The 24,736-nt window shown below is 40.3% G+C and overlaps 1 protein-coding gene across 1 annotated transcript in view; it reads left to right on the top strand.

Moving 5' to 3' along the window:
• Positions 1–24,736, top strand: part of Nalcn (sodium leak channel, non-selective) — a 357,549-nt gene that overhangs the window by 89,482 nt on the left and 243,331 nt on the right. The window contains exons 6-7 of the mRNA XM_012514741.1: positions 23,628–23,770; positions 23,898–24,002. Of these exons, the coding sequence (XP_012370195.1) occupies positions 23,628–23,770; positions 23,898–24,002 (248 nt within the window). The remainder of the gene's footprint in view (positions 1–23,627; positions 23,771–23,897; positions 24,003–24,736) is intronic.

The raw sequence follows: 24,736 nt of genomic DNA on the forward strand, positions 1-24,736 counted from the left end.
TTTGTTAATTAGCCTGACGAATAGACCATTATCATCTTTGGAGGGAAAGCGGAGGGAACATACAAGATTTGAATGGAAGAACATTTATTGGGTGGCCTTTTCCATATTAAAACTGGATTCCTAGCCTGGCATTGTGGATCTTGCCTGTAGTCAAGAAGATTGCAAATTCAGTCTCTGCCTGGGCAAATTATGGAGACTATCTCAATGTTTTTTAAAGTGGACTGAGTGTATGTAGATGGAGATACAGCTCAATCCAGAGGTCCAGGTTTCAATCCCTAATACCACAAAAAAGTAAAGTGTCTCATGTCTGATCTAAGCCTCCTTACTCTAAATACTAAACAAAGTTTCACTTGTTTCTTCAGTTAGTAGTAAAGGTGTATCTTGAGGGTTGCATGGAAGGGTTCTCCATTAATTCATATACATTGCATGGCATGGGAAGAAAAAAGGGACAGCCCTGTCCCATCCACTGGGCATTTTAGAGGAGATCCTGGAACTCAACATGCAAAAGCATAGCAGATAAGGATAAAAACAGCAACAGGCATTGTGAAAGGCGGCTCAACCTCTACCAACTCTCAACACTCACCAGGCTAGAGACCAACTTTCTCCTTCTAGAAAGAAAGAATCTGGTATTTTAAGTATACATACTTTCTGATCTATATTTAATATTTAAGACACACGATCATTTACACCAGTTGATATTTAATGATTAGTTCATATTAATAATTATCATTGGTTAATCATTATCACTAGAAATAAATTTAAAAGGTTAAATTAAATATTAAAATATATGTTGTTAAATACATTCCTTGAGTGATTGTATCTTTATGGATAGTCTGCACATTTGTATTAGGATAGTTTTCCTCTGTTCATCTTAATACCAATTTTCTCCAATGTCTACATAAAAATTTAATCTAGTTAAGATAGTTCAGATTCCTATGAATTAATCTAAGCCTACTGTCATTTATGACAATCATCTATCTTTGCTAAAGGAGAAAGTACCAAATAATTTGTTGAAATTAAGTCCTAAAATATCTCCTCTTCTAACAACCCTATCAATAATTAATCCATACACACATATATAAATCCATACACACATACAAAATACAAATTTTGAGAAAAAAAATAAATCACATATGCCCTCTGAGAGCCTAGGTCGCACCTTCCTGGCCACTTGCATTTTCTTTTCTCGGCATCTATGAGACATCTAGACCAGGGAGGGCAAACCATTGGGAGACTGAGTCCAAGCTGTAACCCAGATCCCATTAATTTCTCATTAAATGCCAGCACTGCAATTAAATCTGAATACTGCAGGGGATATAGCTCAGAGACACAAGCACCTGCCTGGCAAGCACAGGTCTTCAGTTTGATTCCTGGTACAAAAAAACAAAACAAAAAAGAAAGAAAGAACAAAAGTTAAACCTGAATACTGAGGTTTTAGCTTAGAAAAAAAAATACATTAGCAACTTTTGTCTTAAAAGAGAAACAACACACAAATGTAGGTTTACCACCATGGTCTGGACTCTTTCTAAGATTAAAATTAATTTTAGAGTTTTATCTTTTTTATCATCAGCTTCTTACTTATGTAACCATTTAAACCAAGTTCTCACTTTACCAATTTTTTTTGAAAACTATAATCTATTTATTAGTGGGTAATAAATACTGATTGCACTTAAATAATGATTAGCTGTTTCTGCATACGTTTTACCCCTGAAAGACTCTTTCACTCTTTCCTTTTCATTTGTAAAGCTTTTCTGCATCTGAAAAACTAATTCTGAGGCTCTTTGCAGTCATTTCTGAGAGCCTCATTTTTGCACCTGTCCGCTATCCTCCGGCACTCGCCCGTGGAAAGTTTAAGCAGTGGATGAGAACTTACAACGTGAAAGGTCATGCAGGCCTCCAAGTAACACTTAAGCAGATAGCTTGGTCCTCCTGTCTTTGTGCAGGATCTTGCTACGGCTGCGTTCAGTGGCCATGTTAGAGGACTTTTGACTTAGGAAATTCACCTTCATCAAGGCTGTTTATTTTGTATTTAATTGAATAATTGTTCTAAGCATTTCTTTCATTAGAGAATGAAGAGCTAAGTGATTCCTTGGTCTCTGTGGTGGACAGGTGATAATAAAAGGTATTATAATGTAGCTACACCCAAACACAGTTGGATTTTACTAGGACTGGAGGATGTGCAGTAAGGGGAATATGCAAGGTACAGTATGCAGACACCATCTGCCATGGAAAAAACACATTTTCAAAAAGCCACCTGTTCCTATGTTGGTCCGGCCCCTGTCCCAAAGTTTCACATGCACTCTTACATTTGTTTACTGTTTCCCTGACCCAGCAGCTAGCTAAGACCTAATGCCATTTTGAATATACTCTGAATATGAATATCCTGGTGTCTGATTCAATCTTCCCTTTATTTCCAATACACTTTGATGTGTCTCTTTACTGTTTTTTCTGTCTGTTCCCTCTCTGGCCCATCAGGTATGCAAGAAAAACGTTATTGATTAAATATTCAAGAATAATTTATTAAGAATAATTTGTTCATGCCAGGTGTACCTGGCATTTGTTCCGTAAACAGATAAAAAGCCCTTGTTTGCCAGAGCATACACATTCTATAGGTAATAATCAGGATAAGTGAAATACATAGCATGCTAGGGAGGGTAAGTGCTGGAAAGCAAGGGAGAGGCAGGAAGGAGGCGTGAACAGCGCCTGTGGACAAGCTCTTCCGTAGCTACTCAGGCTCTCTCAGTCTTTCTGGCCAGCAACTCCAGAGCCATCTCTTTCTTTGCTCACGCAGCCAAGCTAGCAGTAAATCCCACTGGTGACACATGAACCATACACTCAGTATCTTCTTTAAACACTTTTATTTATTTATTTATTTTTATTTTTTTATTTATTTGAGAGAGAGAAAGAGAGTGTGAGAGTGTGTGTGGTGTGTGTGTGTGGCCAGCTCAGCCCACCAGGGGGCGGGGCTGGCTGGCATGTGGTGCTGGGGGATTGAACCGCGGTCCCTGTGCTTTGCTAAGCTTGTTCTAAGTAGGTGCTTTAGACCACTGCGCCATCTCTCCAGCCCTATCTTCTTGATCTTCATCACTCTCCACCTTGCCCAACTATGATGCTCCTGGAGTGTGAATCCAAAGTACTTCCCATGCTTTTCCAAAATTGTCCCTCGTAGTACTGAATATTTTTCATATTTCCTTGCCTTGAACAACAAAGTGCAGGACTGGTAGTATTTCTGGGTATGTGATGTGCTGTGGGTGAGGTGACAGTGTTATTGTTTGATTGTGTCTGTGTGTGATCTTTATATATATATTAAATATATTTGCCTACATTTTACCTTTTTTAAAGTAAGAAAGAACACTTCTCTGGCAAGCTCTTCAAAGCTTTACAATGAGATCCATTAAAGCGTAGTTCTATTCTTAAGAAATAACTCACCATTCGTGTTGCTGCATCATACCATGAGTCATGAAACCTTATGTAAAAGTTAACAATCTTATGTTCAAAGAATCACTTTTCAGCATTTCAAGAAGCCTTAAGCAAGTCTTTAAGTGACATTAAATAATAAGTTTTATCTCATTATTTTAGATCTATGGGGAGAATTCTCTCTTTGAGCTAAGAATTTGTGTGGAGTGTGAATTCCTGTGGCTCCGCTTGCCAGCACTCACAGCAAAGCTGACTGAATAGCTTTAGTAAGGAAAAAATGAGCAGATTTCTGGAAAGCCATTCTGAGCCATCTCTTCCTTGGTTTCCCTGAGCTATCAAATCTGTGTGAAATCTCAAAAATCTCTACATGATAATTTTTACTTAGCATTTCTTTCCAAATGGACATCACTGAACAACAAAAATTTCTGAGAACTGTGTCAGTGGGCCAGAAACTACTTTGAATATGTGTCTATGCCAAGAGTTGGAATGAAACAAGCTTGCACAGACATCGTAAGGTACAGTACCTCATGGAAGACAGAGAGCTGGTTTCCTTCTGAAATCGCCACCTAGGGAAGTGGTGGGTATGTGAACTCTGCACCAGGAAATCTCAAACCAGAGCCATGGGCTGTGGCTCTGCCATCCTCAACGTCCTTTCCCAGGGTGACCATGGTGTCTCTTTCTCTAGGTGAGAGGAACAAAGAGAAAAATAGCATAGGGAAAGGGCTCTGGTAATGGTTTGGAGGCATCTGATCAGAAGGTCTGTGTCACACAGCCACACCTCCTAGCAGGAGATTCCTCAGAGCAACCATGTGTGCAGGAAGATTGGAAGAAGGAGTCTACAGGGAAGGCTAGCAGGGTCTGCCCAGAGGCCTGAGATATAAATTAATAAGCCAAGTCCATAAGATCACCACTTTATTAAGAATCAAAGCACATTTATTTCTTATAAAATAAGTTCACTATTAAATATTTTATTCCCAAATGGCTGACTTTGCATCAAGAAACACGGCTGTTAGAATTTCAGTTAGAATTTCAAGAGTAATTTTTAAAAACTTTGTTGTTTGGATTTACTGAGTAGATTAGTAAGAATGACTGAAACCTTGCTATTTTAAGTTTTAAATCTGAAGTTTTTCTGAAAACCATCTGAATCCCACTTTTGTTCGATGATAATCCAAGGAACAGAGAGGAAGAGAAAGAAAGCAGAGAAACACTCCCTCCCCTCCCCCAGCAGAAGCAGAAGAGAACTCTTGCTAATCCGAGACAAAGAAGGATTTTCTCCTCCCTCCTCTTCCCCTCCCAGAGCTAGTCTGTCTAACTTTAAAAGCAGAATTTTGCTTTCACAAAGTATACAGACAAGAATTTGTTCAGATTCCTCAAAACCTAGACAGGGAGCATTCCAGGAGGCTCAGACATGCATGGCGGAATGGAGAGGACATTTCTGCTGGCCAAGCACATGTACCTCCCGATGCTGCTCCTCGTCACTCTCCTTGGTGACGTGAGGATGTGGCTCAGCCTCCTGAAGCCACAGTGTCCTCCACATTTGTGAGATGTTAGTGGCAAGAGTGGACTTACCAGGTGTTGATACAGACCTACAACACAGAAGGGAGCTAGCATGTAATAGGATGGTCCTCTCTATAGACATAATGTAGGAAAGTCCTAGGAAACTCAGCATTGCTAGTCCTCTGGGTTAATTACCAGAATTCATCTGAAGTGTCTTTGGATTAGAAGTGCCTAATGCATTTTAAACTATCATGGCTCTGCTATCCTGGGCCATGGGCCTTTTTCCATGACACAAAAAGGACCTAGCACCCAAAGATCTCTCTAAATGGCACAGGAAAGTGCTGAGACCTTTGATTACAAACTTCATTGTAGTAATGACCCCAAACAATCTGCTACTATCTTTAAGACATGGCTAATGTTTACAAAGAGCAGAAACTCTTGCCCTACTGTGATAGTTAACTGTTGTGTCACCGTGAGTAACAGATATGCAATCGATTGACTTAGCATAGTTCTGGGTATAATTGAGTGGATTTACCAAAAATAGAAGATCCAACCCAGGTATAAGTGGTACCAAGCAGAAAGCTTATAGCCTGATGGAATAAAAGGGAGTAAGAGGTGTAGACTTGCTTCTGTTTCTTTGGAGGAATTCCACACCATGCCCTCACCTTGGACTCCATCTCCTGACTTCCTGCACAAACTCTTCAGTTATATCTTATATTCAGTCTGTTGCTTAGTGATTGACTGGTCAGTACACCTGCCCTACACTTGGCTCCTGCAGAGACTGATTTCTCTTTTTTAGGGCTCCACCCTTGACTTCAGAAACTGCAAAAAATGCAGCCTAGATTCACAGAGGCTATAGAATGCACATGAGAATAGGGCCACCCTGGGAAAACTGACCGAAACGGGAGGATATGGCCTCAGTTGCAGGGTGGAGTCCAATCTAAAGTACTACATACTTAGGTGATGTTGGCAATAGACTTAACATGCCTCAAATGTAGTTTATTTATCTATTAAGTAGGATTAATCATATTAAAGTAGCTGTGAGAATGAAATGAACTAAAATGTGGCCTTTACAAATGTGTTACAAAGGGGCTGGTGAGATGGCTCAGTGGGGGGCTGGTGAGATGGCTCAGTGGTCTAAAGCACCTACTTAGAACAAGCTTAGCAAAGCACAGGGACCACGGTTCAAACCCCCTCCCCCCCCACACAAATAAATAAAATTAAAAAAAAAACATTTAAAGAAAATGTGTTACAAGGCTCAGCCACTTTAATACAGCAATGTAAAATTTGAAATATTGAGGTGGTTTTATTGTTTCCTACCACCCATGAGTGGCCTGTTAATGTGGAATCTATTTGAGCTAGCATGGAGGCCAGCATCCTCAAACTCCCAGGAGAAAGGAAAGGGAAGGAAAAAGACTGGAACAGATCTGGAAGCACCTATGTGCTGGCCCCAGTGGGATTTCCCAGCACAGAGTCCAACAACAGATCTGTCCACCTTGCTGAGAACCAGGAAGAAAAATTCCCATGAGTAACAAAAGAGTCTGCAAAGACAACGTAAGCCCCATGTCTGGAGAGGAGAGCCATGTAACTAACGGAGAGATTTCAAGAAGAGGGAGTTGGGGCGTGGCAGGAGTGACCACATAGCATTGAGGGCTATGGCCCATACTCAGGCAGCAGCAAGGCAGGTCTGCTGCCACAGGCATCAGGAACTCACGCAGCAGGTGTAGGTCACCAGCCGGCCCCAAGCTTCATCTCCTCATAGCCATTAATGCGACTGTGCTTGGTTGGAGCCCCTCCAAGATGACAGATGAGCAGACTGGCCAGCTTTCAAAGATTGTTGACCTCTAAATTTCCTACTGGCCTCATTCTCTAACACATTCTTCCCTGCACATATTCTTTTTAAATGTTAGCCCTTTCCCTGACCCATACTCTGCTGTTTAGTTTAAGTTGCTTATCGAACTTACAATGAACATACTTGTGTTTGTATACTAGACACACTGAGTATGATGACAAAAAGAAGAAATTGTCTCATCTTGTGGATTCTCTTTGCAATCTGCAAAGAGAAACAAATAAACTTTAAAATATGGGCAAACTCTTAAAATCCTGCATTTTACTGGGAAAAAAAATAAGATATGCAATGTATGTCCTACATTGTAGAGGGCCTGAGAATTCCTAAAATTAAAGCTTTGGGGAAAAGTAAAAGGGGAGGTGCTGCTGGACTTGAATTGGTTATGAGGAGTAAACCTTGAAGACCCGTTTACATTGCTGTCCACATCACCTTCCTGCTGCTAGACGTGGCACCCAAATCCCACAATTTAGAGGAGAAGAGCAATTTGCCTCACAGTTTTTAGGATTCAGTTCATAGTCAGATGGCTCCATGGCAGAAAGGCATGAGGAAAGGGATTGGAGGAAAAACACTGCCCATGTCATGATGGCCAGGAAGCAAAGAACAAAAGGAAGAGTCAGGGAGGGAAAGTCACCCTTTCACTTCATGCTCCCAGTGGCACATCTCTTTGGCCACACCCAACTTACTAACAAAACATTTCACTACAGATTCTTCAGTGCACTAATCCAGTGATGAGCATAGAGCTTATGATCCAGTCATCTTCCAAATGCCCAGCCTCTGAGTACTGAAGCCTTTTTAAGACATTTGACACGTAAATCACAAACCATTGCTATCTCTTTTTACCAGAAGTAGTCATGAATTCTAGATCAAAAATAAGGGTTAAAAGACTAAAATAATTATGCAGGCCACATGAAAGCACTTCCTCACTAATGTTTACATAGATGATAAAATGTCCATGTACGCTTTTGAACTTAAATATTTTGTTGCATATTTGACATATGCCCATAGAGACAATAGCAAGTATTATCTAGTTGAAGAGAATTATGAAACAAGTGTCATTTTAGGTACTAATTCCCAATATGTAAGCATCTACCTTGACAAGAAGGCAGAGAGTGACAAGACAGACCAAGTAAGAATGTGAATAAACTTTCAAATTCATCTCCTTATTCCCAGAAAGAGACAATATCTAACCTGCTTGCTCATTGCTAATCCTACGTGAATTTTTATGGATGTTCTTAAAGCTCCTTTGTCGGTAGTATAATTATGGGCTGTGTCAGAAAACAATAATTTGTTTATCAAAAATAACTGGGCTGGTGAGATGGCTCAGTGGTCTAAAGCACCTACTTAGAACAAGCTTAGCAAAGCACAGGGACCGCGGTTCAATCCCCCAGCACCACATGCCAGCCAGCCCCGCCCCCTGGTGGGCTGAGCTGGCCACACACACACACACACACACACACACACACACACATAAATTAATTAAAAAAAGAACTTAGGTGTTTCCTTTTATTTTAAGTAGTGATTATATCTTTAAATGGTGATTATTAAATCTCCAACAACTGACTGAAAAGTAAGTTGTATAAAAGTTACACACACTGAAAATTTATGAATGTCTTACACTGCTTAATAAACTACAATGAATTACTTATATCAACTGAATAACAAATAAAAGATTGCTGAAGCATTAAGTAATTGCTTCATATACTGGATGTGTTTCTCTGTGCTGGACTTCTGCTAACATTACTAGGAGTCGCGTCTCCATATTCTTGATCACGGATAAGAAGCTAATATCACTCGCTCCATGGGCTACGGGGTAAATGTCCAATTGCCCTCTTGATGTCAATAGCCCGGAAGGTTGCTGGAAAGGTAGGATTGGTGGCCAAATGACCTCCAGCTTTGTGCAGCCACCTTCCCAGTATGCCTAATGAGCACACAGAAAGACGCTTTGTATGAGGTGTAAGCAGACCAGATCACAGCAGCCCAAAGCTCTCTGGTTTTGATTAAGTCTGTTGTGTTTTAATATAAGGCAACTTGAACCATATTCCATGAATGACTGGATTTGTCACCCTCTTTCACTCCTCTTCCTTTCTTAAACTCTGGTACTACATTATAGCTTCTTAAAATCCAGCAGAAAAATAGATCAATATTGAGATATTATCATTAAGCTTCTCTTCTGGAGAGTTAACAACTTAAGTTTTCAGATCAAAAAAATTAGAGAAAAAGAGGAGCTACAAGAGTGGCCAACATTTTGGCCCTAGCCCTTCAAGGTCAGTGAGGACTCAGAACATAAGAGAACCTGTACTGTAAAATCCTGTAACTCAGTGGTGTCCCAAATTTTCTGTTCAAGGAAATTGTGGGGCCACAAAGGAAAGTGATCGATGATGCAGAGTGTGCCTAAGGAGAGTCACGTGGAGAGAAAACATTCTCTCAGGCTTTCACAGAGAGCAAATTGGTCAAGCAATAGCCATGACTCATTCACGTAGCTGACACTGACAGAAGATCTACAAACTGCTATACATGGCTTCAGGGTAGATCCTGAGGAGATTTGACTGATCTTGTCAGATACAAAGTTACTTTTTTTGTTATATAGGTCTGGGGCTCAGGGAGATGGCTCAGTAGAATAAGCACTTCCCTGTTATATAGGTCTTGCTTTATCTTGGCCTTAACTATCCAGCAGAAAAGTATAAACACAAGGTATAAAAAGTAAAGCCATATTAATATGCTGATCTATGAAAAGCTCCAATCAGCAACTTCTGGCATTTCCAGTTCTGTGGATAACCCACTACTATTGTGGTCTACTGGACTGTATTGAAATATTTTGCTGAATTCATGCACCTACAATATTTGAATGGCAATGGAATACCCATCTCTGACAAAACTAAACAAAAAGGGGGAATATAAATGAAGGACCATTTTGTAGTGGAAAAATATATATGTATATACAAATTAATTAGGATAGGTATACAGCTACTTTCTCTTAGTTCGGTGAGAAGAAAGATTTGTACTAATAGTGTTTAGACAAGATATCATGTCTGCATCTTGAATTATGAATAACTACTATGAGCACAACAATATGCAATGTATTATTTATTGCAACTGTCCTACTAACCTGTTTTGAAACTGTCTCATTGCTGTTTCTTTCTCAAAATTAATTAAAAGATATTGAGATATTAGAAGCAGAAGCCTTCAGGGAGAAGGATAAATGAATAGCCTGCTAAAGATTCTGACAGCATGGTTTGGAGTGAGCCAGGAGACTCAGCCCCATCTCAGTTCAGCTTTACTCTGCTAACATGGCATTTTCAGCCCTATGCAGCTAGGAATACATAAGCCAAACTGTGCTCAAGCAGACAAGCTATGTGTGTGCAGAGAACTGCGCCTTTACGTTCACTGATTTAAGCCTCATTTTAATCAAATGTATTCATTTAACTGTACTATTTCTGATCTATTGAAAAACTAGAAAAGAAGCTATTTTGACTTCTGGTTTCTGCTTTGACTTGAGAAGAACTTAGAAGTTGTCACTTCTATGCTCACAACAAGAAAACTATTAAACACGTTCAACAGCCAGCAGCTTGCTTCTTAGAGCCAACGAAGAATCGGCTCATGAGGCAAACCACTCTCTTGAAATCTGAAGACAGGCAAATACAGAGAAGGACAACTCAGGATAAACAGAAGCCAGTAGGTCCCAAAACACAAACTGCTGTTGAGTAATTCCTGATGGCAGAATGTGGCCTACAGTTTTAAAAACTCCCACAGTCTCAGGGGTTTCTCCGATTTTAGTGAGTTTTACCACCAGATTCTGATAGAGAAGATCAGAGAAAAACTTTCACATGGTTGCTGCGGAGGGAGAGGAAAATCAAGGATTCTGAAATAATGCCAGAGCTCCCTGCTCCTACAAAAGTGATGCCTTTAAGGAATCCACTTCCAAGAGCCTTATCTGAACTAAAGGAGGGACGGTAAGATGAGTGAAGCCCCACTAGCCTTCCTGTATCTCATAGGCTGAGACGGAAAGGCCAAGGATGTTGTCTAGATATCTCAGGTTGGGGATTCAAGCTAACTGGAAAAAAAAATATTTAATCTAGGATAAGAGAAGGCCTGTCCTCCCCACTAACTTTCATGGCGTACACAGGGCTCCCTTGTAATCTTGGAGACCTTTAATGTGCAGATTCTACCTTTTCCTCAGGTCCTTATTAGTATACATTGGGGATACATAGTACATGCTTTCGCCATGTATTTACACATGAACAGATCACATCTTGTCCTCTTTGCTTCGCCTTTCACTCCTCTGTTCCTTCCATCCCTGGATCTTCTTCTCATTCTTTCAAGAATCAACTCATTAGTTCATTCATTTCTTGTATTGGTTTCTAGAAGATGCTTTAGGGAAAGCAGCAGCAAAGGAGACAGACATCAGGAGGCTGGAGGAAATGCAAGCCTCTGACACCCACAGGTGTAGCACATCGACCACAGCCAGCTCCTGCTGAGACTCGCAGGAAGCCTGCTTACCTCGGTTACTGCTAACCACCAAGCTGAGCCTGGCCTGCAGAGGTGCTAGTCATCCTCAAAGGCAAATCAAGCCGTGGAAGGGACATCAAAGAGACAAAGCAAGCATTAAAGTCAGGCACAGATATGACAGACATTTTAAGCCTATTCAGTAATTCAGAATGATTTTGAAAGTTAAAGTGATTGACTAACACGCTAAAGATGCCAGTGGGGCATCACCGCAGAACACATGGGTGCTGCAAGGAGAGAGAAACTGTATGAAAGAATAGAGGGAAATGCCAAAAGCAAAAAGCACAAGAACAAAAATAAAGAATGCCCTCCTTGAGTTTATCACTAAATTAGATGCTAGTGCGGCTGAAGAAAAAAACGACTGAGTTTGGTTCTGTGTCAGTGGAAAATTTACCGACTGGAGTTCAAAGAAAAAAAAACAACTAAAAACAAAATCTGAAAAACATGTAGAACAATTGTCCAACATCTAATATTTGTGTAATAGAAGTATGAGAAGGAGAAAAAAGAGAAAGCATGTAAAAAATTAAAGTAATAATGGCAATAAATTTTCCAATATTAATGAGGGCAAAAAAACAGATTCTGGAGTCCCAAAGAATAGTATGGTAGACAGGATTTTCAAAGAAATAGATTTAATATATTACCATAAATTTGTAGGATTATTTTATACCATGTATCCCAGATGTCAAATGCAGACAAGTGGGAGAGATCTTTCAACGTGCTAAGACCTGAAAAGCCTGGCCAAGGGCCTGGATCCTATGGCAGTGTCCACAGGAGTCAAGAGGGTGGCCTAGTGCCTGTGACAATGTCTCATACAGCTCCTTATCAAAGATCTGCACTGAGAAGGCCCAAGGGCTAGTGGTGGAAGCTAGAAAGTCTGCTCCTGCAGGGAGTAGGACCTGTGCCAATAGGCTGAGAGATCTGCACTGGAACCTGGAAGCCATGCTTAAGGCCAAGGCAAAGACCAGAGCGCCCCAAGAAAACAACAGCCTCCCTCCACAACAGTGAGGACAAGAACAACTGAACTCAGGAAAACCAGCCGAGACAAAGCTTCTCTTGGGAAACCAGCAATATTCAAGCTTCCCCTCCTGTTCTCATTTTATGGCACTGACAACAATTCTCAGGTGAATTTTCCGAGCCCAGCACCATGCTGGCTAAGTTTAGGTGGGCATTCCCACTTAAACTGACCATTTATTAATCCAACCAGGATAAGTGGCAAAATAATTACACTTCAAAATATATTCACAATATACAAAATCAAAGAGAAAAATCTTAGAAGACAAAGAAAAAATACCTGTGAGGTAAGAATTATACTAAATTTGTCTTCAGAACCTACATAAACAAAGATAGGGTGAAAGAAATATTTAAAATACTGAAAGAGTAAAAAACAGCCTATACATTTCTATGCAAAGAGATTACTTATCAAAAATGATAAAAAAACTTAGGGCTTTCTCATAAATAAAAACTGAGACAAAACTATAAGAAATTATAAAAGTTCTCTCAAGAGGGGAAGATACGTAGGTAGGAAATTCTCATATGTAAAGAGTATTGGGCCTGGGGAGATAGCTCAGCTGTCTAAGCACCTGCCTGGCAAGCACAAGGACCCAGTTTTGATCTCTGGTACCACGTGCTGTGCTGGTCCAGATCCCAGAAGCTCTGTGCCAGCCACCAAAACCAAGTGTGGTGATGCAATCCTGTAATCCCAGTGCTAGGGAGGCTGAGGCAGGAGGGTGAAGTCCAAGTTGCATAGCGAGACCCTGTACCAAATAAAGAAGTAGAGTACTGGAAAATCAGCAGGTGATGGTAAAATTTAAAACTTGGAGTTGCTTATTCTTAACAGACAATTACTTATTGACAATAACAGTACCATAATGCATAATGATAGCTACGGGTGCATGTGGATGAATGAGACACAACAGTGCTACAGCCCTCCTCTATGAAGTGCACGCATAGGTCAGGTGATGCATGTCTGTAGTCCCAGAACTCTGGAAGGCTGAGGCCAGAGGAGCTCAACTTTGAACTCAGGCTGGACACCTTCCTCCATGAGTCTCTGTCTTGAAATAAAATTATTTTTTAAAAAGGATTAGGGATGGGGCTGGTGAGATGGCTCAGTGGTCTAAAGCACCTCCTTAGAACAAGCTTAGCAAAGCACAGGGACTGCGGTTCAATCCCCAGCACCACATGCCAGCCAGCCCCGCCCCCTGGTGGGCTGAGCTGGCCACACACACACACACACACACACACACACACACACAAATAAATGAAATTTAAAAAAAAAAAGGATTAGGGATGTGATTCAATGAAAGAGCATTTGCTTAGCATGTAAGGCTATGAATTTTTATCTCAACCACCAGAGAAATAATATGCATTTCTAGCCACATGAAAAATCTTATTTTATAGTATTTTCTATGCTTTTTAGTAATGGACAGAAAATCTATGCAATATTATATTTTTGTATACTTGTAAGTGTAAAAGCATATGAGAAAAAAAGTTACCATGTTTCAATTTATAGCACTTAATATTCCATATTTAGTCATAATCATCAAACTGTGCTATTAACATTAATGGCATCCAACTATATCTTTATTTTAAATTTTCTCTGATAATTTTTAAGATGCAATTCAATCTTTCAGTGTATCATGGAAATTTGGCATTTAACATAACATGAATGAGAACTTTCTAAAAATTAAACCCACACGTTATTTATATTTCTTACATTTACTGAAAGTTATATCACTTTCAGTAATATCACTATTATCACTAATATCATTCAAATACCTTTCCTTCCTTTGGGGCCAGGGAGATGGCTCAGTGGAATAAGCGCTTTCCTGGCAAGTGCAAGGGCCTGAGTTCAATCCCCGGTTCTGCCAAAAAAAAAAAAAAAACAAATACCTTTCCTTCCTTCCCAAATTTCAACAATTTATTTCCATTCTTGGTTGTTATTCTCTTTTTTAATTTTATTTATTTTTTTAAATGTATTTAGAGCAGGGTCTACAGAGTCTCACTACACAGATCGCAGTCGTAGTGATCCTCCTGTTTTCAGCCTCCCAAGCGCTGGGATTACAGACAGGCAAGCACCATCACGCCCAGTCTGAATCACCATCTCAGTGCGCCCCAGGGGTGGGGCCAGCATGACACACCTGGGATCGAACCCCAGTTCCTGTGTCTGCCTAAGCAGGTGCTTTAATCCACTGAGCTGTCAGACCAGCCCTTCTGGGATGGTATTCTAGCCTGCATTTATTTAATAGCTCAATTAGCTTGGCTGCTAAGAATAAATAATATGTGGGTGTGCTAGTGCACACCTGTGACCCCAGTTACTCTGGAGGCTGTGGCTGGAAGATCATGGATTAGAGCCTGGCCTGGGCCACTTGAAAATGAAAAGGGCCAAGGATATAGCTCACTGGCAGGGTGCCCCTAGCTCCAGTATCTTTCAGTAGATCAACAAACTCACCTTATTGTGGCAAGCGTTTCCATTGCTTGTGGATGATAAAGCAGAAACACGAACTATCTGTATCCCCAAATGGGAAGAAAAATGTCTCAGTATTTTTTTAAAATACTTGGTTCTAATTTTTGGATTTTTCAAACTCGTATGTCATAACTACTAAAACTCCTTTAAGATTATACAAAATTTTTGCCCATTGACCTTATTTACTCTATAATTCTGAATAAATCTTTCAAAGCTAGGTGACAAAGCTAAAATACAAGAGCCCATATCCATAGCATGAGATATTTTGCTTGCTTTTTGAGAAAGCATAAAAGCCGCTCATTACAACTCATTTCATCCTTCAGTGCTGTCGAATGAGTACATCACTGCCCTAGCACCTCACACGAGGCTGAGGTTAGAACACTGGCCTGGCTGGCTCCACATCCTGTAGATCAGGAGGAGGAGACAATTTGCATGTTTAGGGAGGCAACTGACAGCGAACTGTGGCTAAGTGTAGGGCATTTAAGACAACGTACAGAAAATAAATTTCCAAGATTTAAAATCGCTATTCTGAAAAGGCAGACAGGCACTTCAAAGACGAGGGGTATCCTGCATGACATGTCCCCCGTGACTTCTTTGCCACCTCGACTCTCTGCTCCCTGGGAATCGCCCAGCAGCTGAAGGCAGCACTCTGCTTGGCGCGCGGGCCCGGAGTCCTTGGAGGGTCCTGCTCTCACTCCTCAGCTTCTTGGCCAAGGCGGCCTCCTGCTGTCAACACTTCCTTTCCATTTCTGAAGGATGTGCTTATGGAGTGGATCCTTTTCTAGGCGCATTTTCAATTTACAACTGAGAAGTTTAGAAATTTTCTAAGTTTTCATAAATGCATGTCAACTAAGAATGTTTAGTACTTATAAAACTTTTAATTTAGAAAATATGTGAAAGCATATATACACATACGTTTTGCTTGTAATTTTTTATTAGTAAATATCTGCAGTAAAAATATGTTACCATTCATCTTAAGGAGCAGGATATGAGCTTAATATATATGTTGTTTCTTTTTATTGCTCCTCCCCTCCCCATCCTCTTTCCTTCCTCTGTCTGTAGATCTCCTTCCAGCACTTTCATCTTTTTTTCACTTCATGGTTGTGACACATAATGGTGACAGTCAGTGTGGCAGTTGGCATATGTCCGTGACACATCTTAATTGTTGTTATGTCCCACATCTCTTAGCCCCCTTCCCATTTGCCAAAGATCTATCTCAGTGGCCAAAGAATACAAAGTTGAATGTTCAACTTTGCTGGATATTAGAGGAATTCAAATCAAAATACTACTGAGATTTCATCTAGAATGCCAATCATCAAGAAATAAATAACAAATGTGGGTGAGCCTCTAGTGAAAAAGGAAACCTCCTACACTGCTGATGGGACTACATAAGCCTTCTCTGTGTGATCCCTGATGTATTGCAAAAAATTAGTGCTATAGACAGTAAGATTTAATGGTTAAGATTTAATAATTTCATCAGTGAGGCAAAATGTTGAACTATAAAATATCGATAGAAGTCTAACCTTAAGAACAGCTCAGAAACATATGGCTTAAATATATTTGGAAGTGGTTAAAGTAAAATAAGCCAATTTTCCTTTGTTCCTTGTTCTAGAAGAGCCATAAAAATGCTGCAGTGCTTTGCTTTATCTTGTTTCTTACTTCATTAGCCTAATGGCTGTTCCCAAGCTGAGGGTGTGTAGCTCATTAGCTGGGCATGTGGACAAGTCGCGTTAAAGATGATTGCAATTACAAGGAGACAGCACAGTCTATCAGAAGGCGGGCAGTCATCAGCAAAACACATGAGTGAATCACTTTTAAAATATATTTCAGTACAACGAACATAATTTCAAGCGATAGAAAACATTTCTCATGAAAATTTTACTCATTAACATATATTGTTCATTAAGATAATCTGAAAGGTGACATCAACTAAGCAATTGAAATTTAGTTGATGCTCTGTTCAGTGAATCTCGGAAAGGATGGGGTGTTCTTACCAGTGTTGGACAATGACATTTTCATTTCATAGAAGAGGACAGATACAATAAGCTTCAGGGACAAGGTTTATTAGGATGAATCCAAATGTATACCTTAAGAATCTCTCACTTTTTAAGAAATTGTCCCATGACAAATAGATTCATTTTATATTTTATATTAACCACAATTGGATAAAATTACTACTATTACACATCCAACTTGAGCATTTTACTATTTTGTATAAAGTAAATGTTGATGCGTTCAGGGCAATTTTGAGGGAAAAAACAGAGAAAATGACTCTCATTCCTGCCTATTAGTGAAATATTTTTTTAACTATGCAGCTGGGAATCTGCATAAGAAATATAGCAGAGAATAAAAGAACCTAAGATTTCACCGAAACAAAACCAAATTTAAGTATGGAATGTGTCTCCAATGTGCAACTCAGCTACAAGTTGGAATTGAACAAAGAAATCAGCACCCTCTTCTACACCAGCTCTTTTGCTGCTTAGAGTCCATGTGGATTCCACACCAATTTGTGGCATGAGCTGTCTAAGGCTCAGAGAGAGAGAGACCCCAAGAGCATGGATTAAGAATCAGTCTCTTAAGTGCATCACAGTATGGCAGACAACCTGGAAAGAGAGAAGCCACAGCGGCTCAGGAATCAGGCTCATTTACTGCATCAATCTACTCTCCTGAAGATTAAAAGACATCCCACCAGAACCATACTAACCACTTCCTAGAGCCAACACTCTAATTACCTTGCACTAAGACTAACCTCTTAGAAGTGCTACCACTTCTTAATATGCCCACATTGGCATCAAGTGTCAAGCCTAGGAACCCTGGGGAATGAACTACACCCAAACTTTAGCGGTCACCATTTGAATAAAACACAGATACATTCTGTCTTGAGGGAGGCATAGTGATAAACCCTAGCTTTTAATTTATGTTAATTATCACAACTTTGTGCCCTGTCAATTAAGAATGGAATAACTTGATGTGGTTATGTAACCTATGGCTAGAAGAAACAAGCAGGACTATTTCTCACAAACAAGTCACAATTTCTCATTTTTAGTTCAGGGACAAAAAGAGTCAGCAGAAAATGATACAGCATGGGCCGGCCAGACAGCTCAGCAGAGTAAGCTCCGGCTTAAGCAAGTGCAGGGGCTGGGGTTTGAACCCCAGAACCACATGCTGTGTGGGCCCCACCACGGGCATGCTGAGCCAGCCACCAAGTCCAGGTGTGGTGGCGCACACACGTAATCCCAGCACTGGGGAGGCTGAAAACAGGAGGATTACTACAAGTCTGAGCTGCATAGTGAGCCCTTGTTCCAAATACATAAAAAATGATACAGCAGTATATATAACTCTAAAAATCATTTTAAAAGATGGGAATAACATTAAAAAAAAACCCTCTGTTTCCCAAGGTAGACAGCATGTAGCAAGTTCCCACATCAGTATTTATCAATATGTAGATTGTTATTCTTCTTAACTAATGAACTCCAGCTACCAGTGGAAGAGATCAAAAACAAGGAATGAAATCAGGAGACATGATCACTTGAGTGTTGTTACTGTGATTTTGCTTTTATATGATTTGATTTTAATTTGTATCTAGAGAGTTTGGGGTCTGGGCAAAGTGGTGCTCTCCCAGGAATCAGCGTATTCCCTTTTTAAAAAATTATTTATTTGTTTGTTTGTTTGGTATAGGGTCTCATTAGCTGGTATGGCATGCAGTGCCATCAGTCGAACCCAGGTCTTTGTGCTTGCCAGGCAGAACTCTGAGGTATCTCCCCAGCGCCTCCAGAGAGGTCTTGTTCTCTAATAAGCACATGAATCGTATCCCCAGGTGTGATGGTACAATTATTATTCACTTACCAGAATGTGGTCTTTTAGCTATAAATTTTAGTCCATACACTGAAAGAAAGGAAGAATCCAAGATCTTAAAGAATCCTCTCCTTCCATCAGGAATTCTATTAGGGATTCCATTTACCTTGCCAAAAGTACTTTCTAGAAAATACGTTTCTGTGTATCAATATGTTGTCTGTACATTTCTCACATTGGACAACAATATGGGAAGTTTGTTACGTTTGTATACCTGTGTCCATGCATTTTAAATGATTTTTGAAAGTTGGTAAAATAGAGGCAATAAACTAGAAGAGTTTCTTTTGCTTCCAAATTACTTGTGCAGTATTCAGATGGAGGAAGGCTTTTGTTTTAAAGCTAATATTTGAAAAATGCTTTTATGTGTCCTCAGACCTTGTGACCATTTGTTCCTAGTTTACTTTTCTGATCTTGGGGTTTTCTCAGAGCCTTGCGCAGAACTGAAGCATGCCTCCTAACTCTGAAACACTCACACTAATGAGCTCATAGAACCCAGTGTCATGAGTGGCCTGGTACAAGCGAACATAGGGCTGTCTGGGAGGGCTGGGACTGTCACCTTACAGGGCCTGAGGGCAGAGGAAATGAGCCCTCCTGGAAGCTGATTTATGTACAACACCACCAAGCAGATGGTCTCTTTTTCAGGGCTGTCATGTGCCCCAGAAAATGAAGGGATCATACATTCAATTTCTGTTCATATAAATACTGGTCAGGCATGGGAAAAGCTTTTTTTTCAATTTTCTTTTTTATGTATTTGGTATGGTACAGGGTCTCGCTATGCATCTTGGACTCATAGTGATCCTCCTACATCCAGCTGTCCAGTGCTGGGATGACAGGGGCACGCCACCACGCCAGGTCTCAATGGCTGACTCAGTGTGCCCAGGGTCAGTGCCAGCACGGCATGTGGTGCTGGGGATAGAACCCTGATCCCTGGGCTTGCCTAAGCAGGTGCTTAGTCTGCTGAGCTATCTCACAGGCATAGGAAAATCGTTTTAGAAATGATTGTCTTTTCTTGTGTTTTGCAAAACGAGTGGCAAAAATGTGATGGGGAAGGACCGTGATGGGGAGGCAGATTGCTTTGGCCCTTGGATTTGGTAGGGACAGCCTCAGAGCCTTTTTTCCTAGTATAGTTCCCTTGGACAGGAAGCATTTCTCCAATGGCCAACATTTCCTGCAGTGATTTCTGGCTATGTTGTTAGAATTTTCTCATCTCTTTCTAGCAGCAAAGCTAGATCTCTGAGCCACACCAGGCCTTCATTTTCTTTTCCTTCTTCTCTCTGCTGAACTAGGGGAAATGGAGTGAAATCTTGGAGATTACATATCAAATGTACTATTTTTCCTTAATTCCAAGTAACAACTTCGCTGTAGATGTAATAAAGATCGAACAGGAGGAAGGAGAAAATTTTCAGTGTTTCCCTCAGATTTAATCTTGCACTGACAGTCCCATATGTCACCTGAAAACACCCAAATTGGTAAAGCTATTAAACTTTAATGGTGATTCATAATGGGTTTCTGTGGCACTTTTCTGCTTTCATTCAATAACTAGAAGAAAATAAGAGACATAAATTATTTGTTTTATGCTAAAATTGCCCTCCATATTCAGTCCATAAAAGCAAAAACATGGTCCATTTTCAGTGCACCCGAAGCATTAATGGAAACAATCTCTTCTATTTTCAGGCAGTCTCATGGTTTGTATGAGCTTTTCTTCCCCAAAGCCTTGTTTAAAGTCATCTTGCCTGAGTTCCTTGCCACACTATAAACCTAACCATCATGTCTTAGAAAAGAATTAGCTTCATTAATTAGCTTCTGGTCTCTAGCCAGAGGAAACACAAAAAAAAGCATAGTAAAAAAGAAAACATGAATCACATGCGTAAACAAGTGTGTGGGTCAGTGGCTGGTTCTGTTGCTTTCCTCTTGAGGCTCTTTCATTAACCGCTGACCTTCTTTGTGTTTCCTGTAAATTGTGGTGGTGACAGTGTCCTCAGGCCGCATCTCCACCCTGTGGAGTGGAAGATTCCTGAGCTGCTAAGTCAGTAGAAGAACCTTGGATTTGTTTTCTGCTGTTTGGGCCCAGTAGTCTTTCTGTTAATCTGCACTCATGATGATTAAGTTGGTAAACACATAAAACAAAGAAAGGACTCTGATCTTGGCAAAAAACTTTTATGGGATTGGAGAAGAGTACGGAAAGAATTGGGATATGTTATATACCTGTCCCAATTCACCAATATAAATAGAATAATTGTATACTGTAAACATGTACTAATAAAAATTTAAAAATACTTTATAAATGCAACAGTTATTGTGACAATGACTTGCCAGTGTACAAAACAGGATTTTTAAATGGACAGTATCTATAGACCTGAAGCTCTCGCTTAGAAGCTAAAATGTTGATCTCACAGCTGTAGAGAAGGAAGTACTTGGGGGAAGGAGGAGGAGGGAGGGTGGCGGGAGGGAGTCACAGGGGTGCAGGTGGACAGGATCAAACTCTCAGCGTTCTGCAGCTCACTGGGATAGCTATGGTTGGAAACAAAGAGTTCCACATTTCCGAGTAGTTAATAGAGAAGATTTTGAATGCTTGCAACAAAAAATAATGACGGGAGCGACGGAGATGCCGATGTTCTGCGCTGAACATTATTCCCTAAACACAGGGACTGAAGTGTCACATAAATATGAACTCCTCCTGTGTGTCAACTAAAAGTGAAAATGTATTTTAAAAACAAAAAAATACAGCCAGTACTATAGAAAATTATATTTTCTATGCAATAAACCAGCACATATTGATACGTAAAAGGCATTCACCAAAGAGAGCCAAGCTTTCCTCCTATCCCTTGGCTTTTCTTTGAAACCTCTTTATTTGTCGCCACCTGCAGTCACCACCCTGTAACTGTGCGTGCCTTGGAATTCCTTGACGCTGACCTGCAGCACAGGCGCAGGGACCCGAGGTCCACACAATGAGAGCACTCTCTCCTTAGCTTGAATGTTTGGTCATTTGTATAACCAAGTGGTGCGTTCGTGTGTCAGTAGAACAAATAGGGATGGACCTGGGTTTATCTTGTATAATATAACTCACTCATGACATTAGAATTTAAGAAAGTCATATATTATCAATTTGTGAATAAAATATATATCATTTCCATTCTATAAACAACTCTAAGTCAATGGCATATTTTATTTTTGTCTTCTCATGAATTTTTAAAAATATATTTGGTATAGGGTTTCACTACACAGCTTGAACTCGTAGTGATTCTCTGCATTCAGCCTCCCCAGCGCTGGGATTACAGGCGTGCATCTCCATACCAGGTCTTGGTGGCCCGCTCAGCATACCCGGGGGAAGGGTATTGAAGGTCTGGGGATCGGACCCTGGTCCCTGTGCTTGCCTGAGCTACCTCACTGGCCCTCTCATGAAATTTTATGGGTTTTATTTTTTTTTTACATTTTTAAAAATACTTTTTAATGAGAAAAAAGATAAAGTAGCAATGAAACAGCTTCAAAACAGGTTAGTAGGACAGTTACGATAATTAATACATTGTATATTGTTGTCTTCGTAGTAGTTAGAGAACAAGATGCAGACATGATATCTTGTTTAAACAACACTAGTACAAACCTTTCTTCTCAATGAACTAAGAGGAGGTAGCTGTATATCTATCCTAACTATCTTGTGGATATATATATATATTTTTCTTTTTTATCACAACAAAACCATCCTTTATCTATACTTTTGCAAAGTTAGTAACACATGACACAGGTTGTCTGCCGAATAATAGCTAACCTTAACCAGACAGGATGTTTATCTCAAGACTGACGGAGGGATATGTTGGGAGCCAGGGAAGCTGCGAAATTGACCAAATGTGTATAGGTAGGATTAGGCCTCATGAAATTTTATTGAACAAGAAATTTCCAATTTTATGATAATAATGCTACTACTACTACTACTAATTAATAATAATAATAATAAATAATGGTAAGTGAAATGCCTTAAGAATGCCCCTGTATAAGAGTCAACCAGATAACTCAGTGGATTAAAGTGCCTGCGTTGGCACAGAGCAGCAGCCAGGGTTTGATCTCTAGTGTGCTGTGCAGACCCCATCCCCGGGGGCATGCTGAGAGGGCGATTGAGACTGGGTGTGGTGGCACGCGCCTATAATCCCAGTGCTTGGGAGGCTGAAAACAGGAGGATCACTACGAGTCCTATCTGTGTAGTGAGACCCTATAGGCCCTGTACTAAGTACATCAAAAAAAGAATGGCCATGTACAAGGTTTAGCAGAGATTAAGTCATTTGAACCTCGCAGCACTAGTGGGTTTGTACACAAAGGAAACCGGAAAGCTTGATAGCACCACAGCAAAACGGCCTCTGGACGCCATCCCAGAAGGCCAAGGCTACCTCCACAGCCCTGGATTACTACTGTGTATGCTTGCAAAGGTTATTTTAATCTTCATGTGTCTTAGTTTCACCCTAAGTAGTGTTGTCAGGATAAAACACGTCTTTTCTCTGTGTGATATTTTAAAGTTCTCTTAACCGATGTTCAGAAGCCTGCTTACTACCTTACATTTTTATGTCAGTGAACATAATGGAATCTAAAGACAAGCTTTATATTAATGTATAGAGTCTAAGATACTTCAGTCTCCAGATGAGAAAGTGACTTTAAGTGCAACCCCATTCTTAGATTTATTTCATTTTGTTTAGAACTGCGGGTTTTTCCCAATATACTGAGCGTGCTAAGGCCCAGGGGCAAGCTCACGTGGTACTCTTTCTTTCATGTTGCACCTACACTTGGCTTGAATGTCCATTTCCTTTTCCACATGATTAGATGGACTTAACAGCAAAAGATATGACAAAATTATTTCATTGCTGGAGATAGTGCAATCATCTTGGCTTGAAGTCAGAAATGATTTTATCAAAATCCTGAGCCTGAGAACAATAAGATGTCACGTGTGATTTTAGAAGGTATGCCATTGAGGAAAAGAGCGGATTAATATTGCTTCCCTGAAAACCATGTTCCTATTTCAGAGTCCACCGTCACTCAGTCTGTTCTCCTCTGTCTTGACAGGCACCAGCATATTCACTGTGTACGAGGCTTCCTCCCAGGAAGGCTGGGTTTTCCTCATGTACAGAGCAATCGATAGCTTTCCTTGTTGGCGTTCCTACTTCTATTTCATCACTCTCATTTTCTTCCTCGCCTGGCTTGTTAAGGTACTGGCAAAAATATAAATGAAGTCTACCTTTTGTGCTAATTCTGCAGATTTTAGCTTCCTTTTTGGATGCCCTTCGCTTTCTCATTCTCTGCATTTGGTAAAGGTGATTTCTAACTTTCTTTCAGAATGTCTTTATTGCCGTCATCATTGAGACGTTTGCGGAAATCAGAGTACAATTCCAACAAATGTGGGGCTCACGAAGCAGCACAACTTCCACAGCGACCACACAGGTACAGTGTCACCGCGACAAAGATGTTGCAACCACTGGCCAGGCAGGGACAGATGCAGCCTCACTGCCACCAGCCCCTGAGGGAACTTTGATACAGTGGGCTCCGTCAATCGGACACAGTGGGGAAACTGTTTGAAAACCCAGGTGCAGGAGCCCAAGTCCAGAAAAAACAAATCGAACAAGCTTGATGTGGCATGAAGGCTACAACGCTGTGGGTGACTGTGATATGTAAGATTGCCAGTCACGTTTACTAAGGACTTTTGTATAGATTCTGACATCATAAGTCTTCAGTGGGCTGGCAGATCAAATAGAGCAACTGTGGTATTTCCATTTCTGTGGGCAGGTATTTGGGTATTGGAAACCTAGACAATGACCCCTAAGTATAGGATTAGAACTTTTGGAATGGAAAATATATTCCATTTGAACAAATAGTGCAAATCATCCAATCATGGTACAATAAATTATGGAGAAAACTCCGCCACTCCCGATGCATGCCTGTGATTTTTGAGGGATCACGTTATACTCAGAAGGTAGAAGAGCAGTTAATTTCATAGCAGGGTAATTCAGATCCAGGTCTTTGTTTTCATTTTGGGGTGTGTGTGTGTGTGTGTGTGTGTGTGTGTGTTTATTTTCTTTTTCTTTCTTTCATTCTTATTTATTTATTTATTTATTTTTTGGTATTTTAGGGAAGGGTCTATAGGGTGTTCAGGGTCTCACTACTAGATCAAGACTCAT

Source organism: Octodon degus, unplaced genomic scaffold (genome assembly GCF_000260255.1).
Source record: "Octodon degus isolate 3935 unplaced genomic scaffold, OctDeg1.0 scaffold00039, whole genome shotgun sequence".
Lineage (NCBI taxonomy): Eukaryota > Metazoa > Chordata > Mammalia > Rodentia > Octodontidae > Octodon > Octodon degus.